General features: G+C 37.8%; 1 protein-coding gene across 9 annotated transcripts in view; it reads left to right on the top strand.

Moving 5' to 3' along the window:
• The window catches only part of Mga (MAX dimerization protein MGA), a 94,602-nt gene that overhangs the window by 27,193 nt on the left and 52,968 nt on the right, over nt 1-14,441 (top strand). For 7 of the 9 annotated variants that reach the window (XM_029470410.2, XM_029470396.2, XM_029470403.2 and 4 more), the window contains exon 2: nt 1,012-2,139. In XM_029470410.2, the coding sequence (XP_029326270.1) occupies nt 1,079-2,139 (1,061 nt within the window). In that variant the 5' untranslated portion in view covers nt 1,012-1,078. Of the gene's footprint in view, nt 1-631; nt 730-1,011; nt 2,140-14,441 lie in introns of all 9 variants that reach the window. The other 2 variants (XM_085834548.1, XM_029470409.2) reach the window with 1 other exon arrangement.

Here is a 14,441-nt window from a genome sequence, read left to right as displayed (position 1 = left end):
GTTTTTGTTTAGATAGAATATGAATAACTTAGCTAGTTAGATTAGATTAAAATTAGTTTAAAGATGATAGAAATGATTAGGGTAATTGGGTGGAGTGACCCATGCCTATAATCTTAGTACTTAACAGTCAGACACAGGAAGATTGTTTTGAGTTTGAGGCTAGCTTGATCTACATAATGAGTCTTAAGAAACCATTTCTTCCTCCTACTCCCTAATTTTTTTAAAAGGATGATTAGGGATTCCAGAACAAATACCCTTACAGTGATTGAAAGAAGGCTATAAGCTGTGTCTTAAGAGAATTAGGAATGTTTTTGGATAACATTTTGTGACAGGTTCTCCTGTATCCTAGGGTGATCTTGAATTCCCTTTAACTTAATTTTTGGCAATTTCATACTTGTACCTTGCATCGGATTGCATGAATTTTAGTAATTTTCATCCCTACTTCTCAGCCCTCATTTCCTCTCTCCCTCTCCAATCGAAACCTTTTTTCGTCTGTCTGTGAGTCAGTGAGTTTAAAAGTTTTAGATAAATTTTTAGTATGTGCATGTATGTGTCTGCATGTCACCTAATGAGCATTGAGGTCAAAGGAAAGGGTTTTAAAATCAATTCTCTTTATTCACTTTTTTGTAAGGTTCAGGGATTGAACTTGGATCAACTGGCTTGCCTGATCTGCTGACCCATCTCTCTGACCTCTACTAAGTTTAAGTAGGGTTGCTTGCATGATCATGGGTAGGTGATTATTTACTGGAACATGGGCAAGTTTATCTGTGTCTGTACCACTGACTGACTTTGAACTTGTGCTCTTTCTCCATCCCCCAAGTGTGTAGAGTACAGGTCTGTGCCACTACTCCTCGTATACGCAGGGCTGGAAATTGGACCCAGGGCTTTATGTGTGCTAGGCAAATCTCTACCAGATGAGTTATTCCAGCCCTAACAGTTGTATTTTTGTTAGAAAAATTCTGAGTTGACTAAAGTTCTTTTTTTTTTGTTGTTCGTTTGTTTGTTTTTTAGGATGAAAAAGCATTTGTAACTATGAATTGACTACAGTTTTCTTAGTACTGAATTTCTCACTGGAATCATGGAAGAGAAACAGCAAATCATATTGGCCAATCAAGATGGAGGGACAGTGACAGGAGGAGCACCTACCTTCTTTGTCATCCTAAAGCAGCCAGGAAATGGCAAAACTGATCAAGGAATTTTAGTTACTAATCGAGATGCTCGAGCTTTGTTGAGTAGGGAGTCATCACCAGGAAAATCTAAAGAGAAAATTTGCCTTCCGGCTGATTGTACTGTGGGAAAAATCACTGTTACCCTTGATAACAATAGTATGTGGAATGAGTTCCATAATCGAAGCACAGAGATGATTCTGACCAAACAGGGAAGACGCATGTTTCCTTATTGTCGATATTGGATAACAGGCTTAGATTCAAATTTAAAGTATATCCTTGTAATGGACATATCTCCTGTGGATAGTCATCGGTATAAGTGGAATGGTCGTTGGTGGGAACCCAGTGGGAAGGCTGAACCCCATATTTTGGGGAGGGTTTTCATTCATCCAGAATCTCCTTCTACAGGTCATTATTGGATGCATCAACCAGTATCTTTCTATAAACTCAAACTTACCAACAATACACTGGACCAGGAAGGACATATTATCTTGCACTCTATGCATCGTTATCTGCCAAGGCTTCATTTGGTGCCAGCAGAAAAGGCTACAGAAGTGGTACAGTTAAATGGCCCTGGTGTTCATACTTTTACTTTCCCCCAGACTGAATTCTTTGCAGTAACAGCTTATCAGAACATTCAAATTACTCAGTTGAAAATAGATTACAATCCTTTTGCCAAAGGCTTTCGGGATGATGGGTTGAGCAGTAAGCCTCAGAGAGAAGGAAAACAGAGGAATAGCTCCGATCAAGAAGGGAATAGTGTTTCTAGTTCTCCTGCTCATCGTGTTCGTCTTACAGAAGGTGAAGGGTCAGAGATACGTTCAGGTGATTTTGATCCTGTGTTAAGGGGTCATGAAACATCAAGCTTAGGTTTAGAGAAGGCTCCCCATAATGTAAAACAAGACTTTCTTGGATTTATGAATACTGATTCGACTCATGAAGTTCCTCAGTTGAAACCTGAGATTTCTGAAAGGTAAGTCATTTTTCTATGTTTTAAGCTTACATTTATTCAGTGTGTGTGCATGTGTGTAGGTCAAAGGACAACTTTAGAGAATCATTGTTCATGTGGCTCTGGGCTATCAAATTCTGCACCTTTACCCACTGATTACCTCTCTGGTTGGGTAATAGTTTTTCTGTTCTTAGAAATAAAAAGATTGAGATGGGCCAGATTTTGGAATTCATTGGTTCTGTGAATGCTGTAGATGTTGATTAATATTACTTGCTATAAGGTAAACCACACCTGCTTTTAGTACTTTGATATGACAACTTATTTTTCTTTGAATATGTACTGGGTTCAGGATGTAGAATTGTAGGCATATTGGATAATTTATCAATACAGGAAGCTTTTATTTGTGGCTTGATCCTTGTTAGCACGTGTAGACAATTCATGATTATTTGTGGAAAGGAAAGATAAATGATAACTGAGTTATAACTGAAACAGTTTATCCAATTAAGGCATAAGATGTACTCATAAGCTAAATTTACTGCCCTAAGTTCATCCTGACTCATAAATGGCCCAGATAAAATACAATTTGAAAATTATTATCAGTGAAAATGTCCTAATGTATTTTTAAAAGTAAATTCATTTTATATAATTGAACCTCTGTTATTAAAAAAAAAATCTTCAAAACCTGGACTACTTCTAATACCAAGCAATTCAGGTAAAAGAGGTACTCAAGTTTTGTACATTGTATATTATCTACTGATACTTCATTGTAGTACTCTGTATGTACAGATAAGTACTGCTGAAAAAGAGATTAATATCCACTCTGTGAGAGAGAGAGAAAGAGAGAGTTGAGTGTGTGTGTGTGTGTGTGTTTGTACGTTTGTACATAAACTTCCATTCTAAATTTTTTTGGTCAAGGTTTCAGTGTATAGCCTAGCCTGCTTGGAGCTTGCTATATTTAGCCCAACTCAGGATCCTTCTGTGTCTTCCCAGCCACTGGGATTACAGATGTGCACTCATGGTTGGTGTGCTCGGTCTCTCTCTGTCTCTCTCTCTCTATCTCTCTTAAGATTTATTTATTTTATATATATGAGTACACTGTAGTTGTCTTCAAACACACCAGAAGAGGGTATTATATCCCATTATATAGGGTTGTGATCCACACCATGTGGTTGCTGGAATTGAACTCAGGACCTCTAGAAGAGCAGTCAGTACTCTTAACCGCTAAGCTCAGTTTGGCTCTCTTTTTACTTTTCGCTTTTATTCTTTTTTTTTTTTTTTGAGAGGATCTCACTATCTTGGCTGGCCTGGAACTTGCTATGTAGACAAGCTGGCTTTGAACTGACAGATCTGCTTGCCTCTACTACTTCTTTTTTGTTTTTTTTTTTGTTTTTTTTTTTTGGTTTTTCGAGACAGGGTTTCTCTGTATGGCCCTGGCTGTCCTGGAACTCACTTTGTAGACCAGGTTGGCCTTGAACTCAGAAATCTGCCTGCCTCTGCCTCTCGAGTGCTGGGATTAAAGGCGTGCACCACCATGCTTAACTTAAAGATTTTTATTTATTTTTTAATATGTATGCATGTATATCTGTATATTATACGTGTGTGTACCTGTGAAAGCCAGGAGAGGGTAGATCCCCAATTTTGAACAACATGATGTAGGTTCTCTGGCAGAGCAGCAAGGGCTTGTAACCACTGAATCATCTCTTTAGCCACCCTCCCTCCCTCCTTCCCTCTCTCTCTCTCTTTCTCTCTCCCTCCCTCTCTCCTCTCCTCCCCTCCCCTCCCCTCCCCTCCCCTCCCCTCCCCTCCCCTCCCCTCCCCTCCCCTCCCCTCCCCTCCCCTCCCCTCCCCTCCCCTCCTCTCCTTTCTCTCTCTCCTTTCTCTCTCTTCTTTCTCTCCTTCCTTCCTTCCTTTCTTTCTTTCTTTCTTTCTTTCTTTCTTTCTTTCTTTCTTTCTTTTTCTTTCTTTCTTTCTTTCTTTAACTTTTTCAAGGCAGGTTTTCTCTGTGTAGCCATAACTGACCTGGTACTCATTCTGTAGACCAGTCTGGCCTGGAAGTCAAGATATCCGCCTGCCTCTGCCTCCCAAGTGCTGGGATTAAAAGCCTTTGCCATTACCACTGCCCAGCCCAGACTCATTAAAAAAACAAAAACAAAAAAACAAACCACATTTGTTTCTTACCACCCCTTTATTCAACTGTTAAAGGAAAAAAAGGACTTTAAAGCATATTAGAAAGTTCTCTGGTAAAGATTGTAGCTCAGTGGTACAATGCCTCCTTAGAATGTTCAGAGTTCTGTGTAATAGGTAGTACTGCCCTTCTTTCCAAAAAAGATCCGTAAGATTTTAAGGTGTATACGTCTGAGTAGCAGATGAAATTCCTTGATGTCCTGGTTTTTTCCCATATGAGATTTGCATCCTTGTGTCCAGGATATCTATGCTGTGTATGGTATTTGCCCACTAGTCACTTAGTATCCCTGTCAAATAAGAAAGGGCATTGTGGAACTATTGTAGTTGTTGCATTTACTTAGTCTTATACATATCCTCATGCTATTGACATAGTGCCTATGTTATTTACCTCATGTATATGATCATATAGGCATATTGTTCTTCACAAGAAAGGTGTTTGGTATAATAAAATACTTTTAGAGAATGGAAGAATTCATTCACCTTTATTATAGTCTGTTGTTATAATTCTATTATTGTGTAGCTTTTGTTTTTAACCTACTATCATGCTTAATTTAAGAACATACAGGTATTGCAAATACTTCTTGTGGATAATGTAATTGTATTTTAGGACTTTAGGTGCACCTCTTTGGTAGAGTGCCTGCCTACTATAGGTCATGCAGTAGATTTGATTTCCAATACCACATAAAACTGTTCATGGTAGCATGTTTGTAATCCCAGTACTTGAGAAGGGAAGGAAGGAAAAAAGGTCAAGGCCATTTTTACCTATATGTCAAATTTGAGGTTAGCCTGAAAGAAATGAGACCTTCTCTTTAAGTGTTTTAAATGTTCTCTCTCTCCCTCCCTCTCTCCCCTTCCATCTTCCTTTCACTTGCTCTGTGCCCCCTTGCCTAGTTGCTCTAGGTCTAGCTTCCTATGTTATGTTGAGTAGAACTGTTAAAGGTGGTAGCACTATGATTTCAGTCTTTATTTTCTGATGATTGTGAGAACTTTCGGCTACTCAGGAGATTATATATGGGGGAGTCTGTTCTTGGTCGTTGTTTTCTTCTGTTGTTTGTGTACCTTTAAGGTCTATTTTAATTAATAGAGCTTTATAGTTTCAACTTCCAGACTATGGTCCTATTACATAGTCCACCATTGTTGTAGGGCCTTTTCCTAAAATTAGTCATGTTGGCTCCCAACTAGTTTGTATTTCCTATTTGCCCCCTACCCCCCTTCAAGACAGGATCTCACTATTCTAGAGGATAAATTCAAGACCTAGAGGATTCGTGAAACTACAGATGATGCTAAAATAGCTTCATGTCTGTTATGTTCCTTTTTTTTCTTTAAAGATTTATTTATTTCATGTATGTGGGTACACTGTCGCTGTCTTCAGACACACCAGAAGGTGGTATCAAATGCCCATTACAGATGGTTGTGAGCTACCATGTGGTTGCCAGGAATTGAACTCAGGACCTCTGGAACGGCAGTCAGTGCTCTTAGCCAATGAGCCATCTCTCTAGCCTTTCTGCTATGTTCTTTTCTCTCTGTGTACATGTTAGCTATCACAGTAAGAGATCAATTATAATTTTAAACTTACTAATTTACTTATTTCTGTACCTTTGCTAACCACCAGGCAACTAAAAATGAGGAAAGAAAAATTGAGGACAGGGGGCCTTAGTATATCTTGTTTCAACCATGTATGATATAGTTTTTTTTTTTTTTTCCAACAACTTTTAGTGTTAGACCCTATAGGTTTGAGCCTATTAAAAAAAAGGTGGTCGCCCAGCAATGTTAGCACACACTTTAATTCCAGTACTTGGGAGGCAGAGGCAGGCAGATTTTTTGAGTTTGAGAGCAGCCTGGTCTACAGAGTGAGTTCTAGGACAGCCAGGACTATACAGAGAAACCCTGTCTCGAAAAAAAACAAACCAAAACAAAAAAGGTTGTCCCTATTTCAGAAACTGGCCCCAGGAATCAGGAGATTCCAGTCTCTCTTAGATTCACTTAGCTTGATTCATTCACTGAACTCAGGAACTGTTCTACCAGATCTCTTGTTGCCTTTGCTTTCCCAGAGGCTGAGCTGACACAGGAGTGCTGATTCTCTAACCAATGTTCATCTTTTTGTTAGCCTTGCTGACATTGAAGCTATGTAAGGGGGTGGGGTGGGGGACAGGGGAGCTATGAAGTTAGCTGTAGCATAAACTTAAGTGTGAGCCGTATGTTCATGAAATACTTTGACTAGGAAAGTACTTTGACTCATTATCAGAAAATTTCAAATATTTAAGAAGCTCTGTGCCGTAAACCTTAAAGACTGGATTTTTTTATATATAAGTACACATTCACACATTCCTTTTTCTTCCTATTTTTAAAAACATTTATTTTATATGTATGGGTATTTTGCTTGCCTCTGTGTTTGTGTGTGTGTGTGTGTGTGTGTGGTGGGTGTGTGTGTGTCTCTCTTCTGTGTATGCCTGTTGCCATGGATCACCAGAATCTGGAGTTACAAACAGGTGTGAGCTACCCTGTAGATGCTGGGAATTGAACCTGGGTCCTATAGAGAAGCCAGTGCTCCTAACTGATGATGAGTCATTCCTGCAGCCCCTGTTTTTGTGTTTTTAAGACAGAGTTTTACTGTGTAGTCCTAGCTTGGAATTCAATAGGTCCACTTGACTGGGATTAAAAGCATGAACATCTATCTGATCTGTTTTTATTGAGATAGGATTTTGTTAGCTCAGTGGAGACTGATTTGGTGCTTCTGATCTGGTTCTTTTGCTTCTATGTATCAAGAGCTGTGATTATAGGTGTTGCACTGCTATGCCTAATTCTTTTTTTTTTTTTTTTTTTTTGGTTTGGTTTTTCGAGACAGGGTTTCTCTGTATAGCCCTGGCTGTCCTGGAACTCACTTTGTAGACCAGGCTGGCCTCGAACTCAGAAATCCGCCTGCCTCTGCCTCCCGAGTACTGGGATTAAAGGCGTGTGCCACCACACCCGGCACCTAATTCTTAACAATAATTTTACAGGGTTTTTGTATTTTTGTTATGTATTTTTGGCTGGCCTGGAACCCATAGATATATCTACCTGCTTCTGTCTCTCAAGTACAAGGATTAAAAGTGCACATCACTGCACCTGCCTCACTGATTTTTATGGGAGAGGGTGATGATGGTAGTCCTGGGGATTGAATTTAGGTCCTCCCACATTCTTGGCATGCATGCAAACACTAAGGTATATATCCTTTAGTCTATTCTCACTGAGAAAAGTAGGCTAAAATCTATACTATAATTACAGAACTTTGTTCTATTACTCTGTTTGAGATAGGATCTTACTTTGTAGTTCTGACTGTTCTGGAATTTGTGTAGAGTATTTGGCTTACCTCAAACTTCCAGAGATTTTCCTTTCTCTGTCTCTGAGTATTGAGATTTAGAGGCTTCTGCCAGTTTCTATGTACTTCTCTCATTCTCTTTTAAAAATTGTCAAAATTGTCTCAGAAAAATTGTTTTTTTTTTTTTTTTCTTTTTCTTTTTCTTTTTTTTTTTTCTAGACAGGGTTTCTCTATGTAGCCCTGTTTGTCCTGGAACTCACTCTAGACCAGGCTGTCCTCGAACTCAGAAATCCTCCTGCCTCTGCCTCCAAAGTGCTGGAATTAAAGGCGTGTGCCACCACTGTCCGGCTCAGATTAATTGTTTTAATTAAAAAGTATTTTCTGTGTATGAGTATTTTGCCTGTCCATATGTCTGTTGTTTGTATACCACAAGCATGCCTGGCACCCACAGAGGCCAGGAGAGAGCATCTGAACTGGGGTTACAGAGGTTGTGAGCTGGAGTGTAGGGGCTAGGAATCAAACATGGGTCTTTTATAAGGGTAGCGGTGCTTTTAACTACTGAGTTATCTTTCTGCTCAAATTCCCCCCACAGCTCCTAACCCCCCCCCCCTTTAAAAAAAATCCTGGATCCACTCCTATTAGGGCTGGTTTTGAATTCCTGGACTAAAATTATTCTCCTTTCTTGGTCTCCTTTCCATTCCTTCCTTTTGATATAGATTTTCTCCTGCTCTATAGGCTTTTTCTTTTGGTTGGGTGGTATAGTAAGTAGTACCAGGTTAAGTGCTTTACCAAAGAAAGAGCTGTAGCCCCTGCTGTTTTAGGCTATTTCTTTATTTTGTTCTTTTTTTGTGGTGCAGGCCTTTCATTCAGTGTGTCAATTCCTGCTATTTCTCCATCTGTAAAAGTTCTTTACAAAAAGTCTTTACTTACGCCTGTGTTTTTGTCTAGCTCACAGGTTTTTAATCTGTGGATTGAGGCTCTTTGGGGTTCATATTTCCAATATCTAGCATATTAGATATGTACATTGTGATTCATAGCAGCAGAATTATAGTTACAAAGTAGCATGAAATAATTTTATGGTTGGGGGTCAGCACAACCTGAGAAACTGTATTAAAAGGATGACAGCATTAGGAAGGTTGAGAACTACTTTGGGTTTCAGGACTGGATATTAAGGTCTTTGATTCATTTTGAATAGATTTTTGTGTAGGGTTAGTACAATAGTTAACAGTTTGAGGATACAGTTCATCATGGTATGAAAGGAATGATGGCAGGAGTGTGAGGCAGCTGCTCACATTGTCTCTACCATTAGGAGGTATAGGAAGGTACTGGTGTTCCACTGGCTCTCTCTTTTTTGATATTTATCCAGCTGGTCCCCTAGCCCATGGGATTGCGAACGTCATATTGGGATGAGTGTCCCCATTCTCCTCATTTCCAATTTCTATTTCTGGAAAATAACCTCATAAACACATCAGAAAATATATTTCTGTGGTGATTCAAAATGGTTATTAAATTGATAATGAAAATTAAATGGCATCATTTGTTGAAGAGGTTATTTAGGCTGTGTGTGTACACAAATGTACACATATGATGTGTGTTTTTGGTTCCTTTGTTGGAAGTCAGGTATCTGTAGTTACATGGTTTATATTTCTGAGTCTTCTGCTTTATACATCTGTCTTTTGCCAGTACTATGTTTTTCTTAATGCGGCTTTGTTATCTATTTGAAAATGTGTGATCTTCTGCATTGTTCTTTCTGCTTAGGATTGCTTTAGGTATTTGGAGGTTTGAGTGCTTCCCTATGAATCTTAGGACTGTGTTTATTTTAGTTCAGTGAAGAAAGTTGATGGAATCTTGATGGAGCTTGCATTGAATCTGTAGGTAGCTTTCAGAAAGGTAGCCATTTTTCTCAATATTATTTTTCCCAATCCATAAGCATGGAAAGTTTTCCCATATTCTCATGTTTTCCTCAATTTTATTCCTAAGTGTCATAGTCTTCATTATAGAAGTCTTTACATCCCTGGTTAGGTTTATTCCTTTTTCTTCTGAAAAAGAAAAGAACAAAAAACCAAAAAAGCCTACAGTGATTGGAGTTGTTTTCTTGATTTCTTTTTCAGCATATTTGAAAATAGAAAATCTGATTCAAACTGGGTATGATTTGCACATATCTTTAATTCCAGCATTTTTTAGGAAGAGGCAGGACAATCTCTGTGAAGCCATCATGGTCTACATAGTGAGTTCTAGGACAGCTAGAACTACATAATGAGAACTTGGTGGGGTTGGGGGTGGGATTGGGTGTGGGACAGGGGATAGTAACTAAATTTAAGATCTACTGATCTTTGTAACATGTTTAGGTTTGTATCCTATCATATTCTGCAGATAGGGATAATTTGACTTTATTCTTTCTTACTTGTATCCCTTTTATTTCTTTCTTGTTAGTCTGTCTGAGACTTCAAATAATATCTTGGACAAGAAGGAACAGAGTAAACACTTGTCTAACTTTTGATTTTTTTTTTTTTTTTAAGAGGAAATGTTTTGCTTTTTTCCCCATTTAGCACAGGTAAATTGTATGTTGCTTTATGATGTTGAGGTGTTACTTCTGTTTCTAGTTCCTGTAGGTCTTTTTATTAATAGATGCTTGTTTTGTTTTTTGAGATGGGGTTTCTCTGTATATATCCGGCTGTCCTGGAACATACACTGTAGACCAGGCTGCCATTGAACTCACAGAGTGAGTGCTGGGATTTAAGGGCCTGCGCCACCATGACTGGTGATGTTGAACTTTTTACTGAGAATTTTTGAATCTTTATACATCAGGGAAATTGGTTTAGTTTCCTGTTTTTGTTATATCCTTATCTGGTTTTGTTATTTTGTTAATCAAGGTAACACTGGATTTGTAGAATGACTTTGGTAACACTAGTTACTTCCCTTTCTATTTTCCGACCACTTTGAAGCACTTTGGTTTTTCTTTACAAGTTTGCTAGAAATCCATAGATACTATGCTAGTCTCATCTTCCTTGTTACTTTTTCTATGGCTTCAGGTTTTTTGCTCACTACAGATATTTTGGAGTTGGATTATCCTCTTCTAATTTTGTAAGGCTGTATGTGTCTAGGAATTTACCTAGATTTCCCAATTTTTATAATATTCTCTAGTAATTTTTATGATTTTATAGCTACCGATTGAAATGTTTCTTTTTTATCTTTAAGTTTATTAGTTTGAATTTTCTTTATGGTTAGTAGGCAAAGGGTTTATTGATTTATTATTTTTTTAATTCTTTTCATCTTCATATCATTCATTGATCCCCTGATCTTTATTATTTCTTCTCATTTACTGATTTGGGCGTTTGTCTTCTTATTTTTTAAGACCTTGAGACCTGTCCTTATTGAGTTGTATTTTGTTTGGCTTTATGATGGGTCTCTCTCTCTCTACATAGCACTGGCTCTCCTGGAACTCACTATGTAGACTAGGGTGGCTAGAACTCACAGAGATCCACCTGACTCTCTGTTGGAATTAAAGGCATAAACCACTATGACCTTTTTGAATTATTAACTAATAAACACTTGTAACAATAAATTTTATTCTTAGAACTTCCTTTGTTGTATCCCAAAGATTTTGATAAGGTGTGTTTTTATTTTTATTTGATTCTATGAATTTAAAACAGTTTTCTTTGCTTTCTTTTTTCCCCCTTTAGTGACCTTCCTGATCACTGAAACCTGTATTGCTCATTCTCTTGGTATTTGAATAGTTGAATAGTTTCTTTAGATTCCTTTGACATTGCTGCTTAGTTTTATTTTGTTTGATGAGGTTAAAAAATTGTTAAGATATGTGTATGCTCTAAAATGTGATTTTGGGGGGGGGGGTTTGAGACAGGGTTTCTCTGTGTAGCCCTGGCTGTCCTGGAACTCACTTTGTAGACCAGGCTGGCCTCAAACTCAGAAATCCTCCTGCCTCTGCCTCCCGAGTGCTGGGATGTGATCTTTTGAGGAAGTTTCATGTGTATTTCTGAGCTATTAGGTGGAATATTCACATATATGTATTAAATTCATTTCTCTGTGGTAGTTTAATTAAAGTTCCTTAATTGTTTGTTTGGATTACATTTACTGGTGAGACTGTAGTACTTTAGTTTTTACTCATCATCATTGTATCTGGGCTATATTTGTTTCTATATATAAATGTTGACTTTATGAAATTGGGTAGGCAGTTAGTGTGCATATATATATGTATATGTATATACATATATATACATATATATATATATATATATTACATACATACATACATACATACATTCACAGGTGTTTGGCCTTCTTGATGAATTGTTAAATCCAATGTTTTTTTCTTTCCTCTTCTTATTTTTCTGTTTTTTTGAGACAGTCCAGGCTGGCCTAGAACTTACCATGTAGCCCAGTATGGCCTGAAACTTGAGGGACAATTCTCTTGCCTAGGCATCTTGAGTGCTAGGATTATCAGTATGAACCACCAAACCTGGTTGCTTGTGTTTTTATTCTTTTTTTTCTTTTTCTTTCTTTCTTTTCTTTTAACTATAGAACGTTTAAGATGACCAGGTGTAGGGGCACACACCTTTAATTCTAGTGCTCTGGAGGCAAAGGTAGGCGGATCTCTCTCTGAGTTCTAGGCTAGTCTGGTCTACTTAACAGATTTCAGTTCAGCCAGGAATGCATAGTAAGACCCTGTCTCAAATGAAACAAGAATAGAATACTTAACATACTAGGTGGCCCAGCATGATGGAGGCACTTGATGCTAAGTCTGACACTTAATTGGAATTGGAATTTGATCCCCAGATCCCCACATCTTGAAAGGAAAAGATTGACTTCCACCAGTTGTTCTCTAATACATGTAAACACATACATCCATGTAATAGATTTTTTTTAATGTTTTAAGATGTTCACATGCCATAAAATCTGCCTATTTAAAGTATATCAGTGGGCAGCATGTTCTACTAGCATGCACAGAACCTTGGATTCCATCCCCAGTGCTGCACAAAGCCAGGACTGTTGATGAATGCCTGTGATTAACCTATCATTAGGGAGATGGAGGCAAGAGAATCTGAAGTCTAGGTTCTTCTTAAGCTGTTAGTCATCTACATTTTAACCAGAGTGGAAAGTTACTCATTAAGGATTTTTTAATAAGTTCTGCAGGAGCAAGTAACTATTGTTCACATAGTTGTGCATATTTAATATATTTGGATTTTATAAAGACAATGTATATTAAGTTAGCAAGTTTTGAAAAAGCTAGTGTCTCATTGAGATATACTAGAGTTGGAATTGTATTCTTTTTAGACAGTAAAGTGGATTTGTGTGGCTTAGTATATGAAACTTAATGTAGATTATTGTTTAAAGTGAGCCTAAAAAGGCACAGGATAGATGATATAGTATGTAGAAAAGCCGCACAGGAAATTTGTACTTTTTTTTTCTTTTATTAGTTTCACAAACCTTTTTTTTTGAATTGTTTTATTTTCACATTTTATTTGGTTGGTTGTTGATGTGTGTGTGTGTATGTATGTGTGTTTGTAGGTCAGAGGACTAATGGGAGTTGTTTTTTCTGATCCCAGGGATCAGATCCATTCAAGCTATCAGATTTTAACCTCAGGTACCTTTACCACTGAGCCAACTCAAAGGCTTGATCTTAAATTTCTTGTCTTCTTTGTCTTCACTCTGTATGTGCTGAGATGACCTGTATGTACCATTATGTTTGATTTATGTGGTACTGAGGATTGACCTAGGGCTCTGTAATGCTGGGCAAGTACTTTATAGACTAAGGAGCATCCCCGGCTATAACCTAGCCTTTTATTTTGGAAATTTGTGGCGAAATCTTTTTTTTTCCTCTCTCTCAGAGTCTCACTCTGTAGCCCAGGCTGGCATGGAGCTTGTTATGAAGACTGGCAGGCCTCACCTCAGGTCCACCTGCCTCTGAGTGCTGGGGTAAAAGGCATGTGCCATCACCTCCCCCACTAATGCCATAGCTGCTGTAGCAAATTCTTCACACTGAAAACATGTTTTTTTGGGGGGTGAGGGGCTAAGAAGGGTGCTGGAATTGAATCTAAGACCTTACACTTATTGGGCAGGCATTCTACTGAGCCACACACTTATTCCTTGAAAGTGAGTTTTTTAATTTGTAAAATTGAAAATGTTTTGGTAGTAACATGAGTATGCTGAGAAGGCTACTCTAATGAATTGGTTAAGATGTTTAAGTTTTGTATTAGGTATTTTATCTGAAATACAGAAAAGAACTAGCAGTTTGAAAGCATATTAATTTATTGTAATTCCTAGTTATGATAGACTGCTTGTTTTGGTTTGGTTTCTAGAGACAGGGTTTTTTCTTTGTAGCCCTGGCTGACCTGGAACTCTGCATACAGATCAGGCTGCCCTTGAACTCAGAGATCTATCTCTTTGGGCTGGGATTAAAGGCGTACACCACACTGCTCAGCTGTAATAGACACTTTTTTTCCTCTTATTAGCATTTGATGATGCATGAATTTTTAAGACTTTGATTTTTGGTTGGTTATAGCTGACCTTTAGTATGGAGTTTTTTATATGTGATCAATATCTAAAGACAAACACATTTTATAAGGCACTCTGCACTTTGATTTAATGATAAGGGTAAACTATTCTTTTCCTACATTTTATTTATACAGGTGGGGTTAGTTTATGTAGTGATAGAGATTGAATTTAGGACTTTTGTGTTCTAGGCAAGCAGTTGAGCTACATGCCCAGCCTTGAAACTTGGCTCTTGAATTGTATTTTTTTTGTGTGTGAAACATTGATAAACATGTGATGTTGATAATTTACTTTTGAGCACTTTGTTAAGCTATAATTTTTAAGTAATGACATG

This window comes from Mus caroli, unplaced genomic scaffold (genome assembly GCF_978045245.1).
Source record: "Mus caroli unplaced genomic scaffold, Mus_caroli_1 scaffold_2, whole genome shotgun sequence".
NCBI lineage: Eukaryota > Metazoa > Chordata > Mammalia > Rodentia > Muridae > Mus > Mus caroli.
Note: the sequence above shows the minus strand (reverse complement) of the source record. Positions and strands in the feature narration are given on the sequence as shown.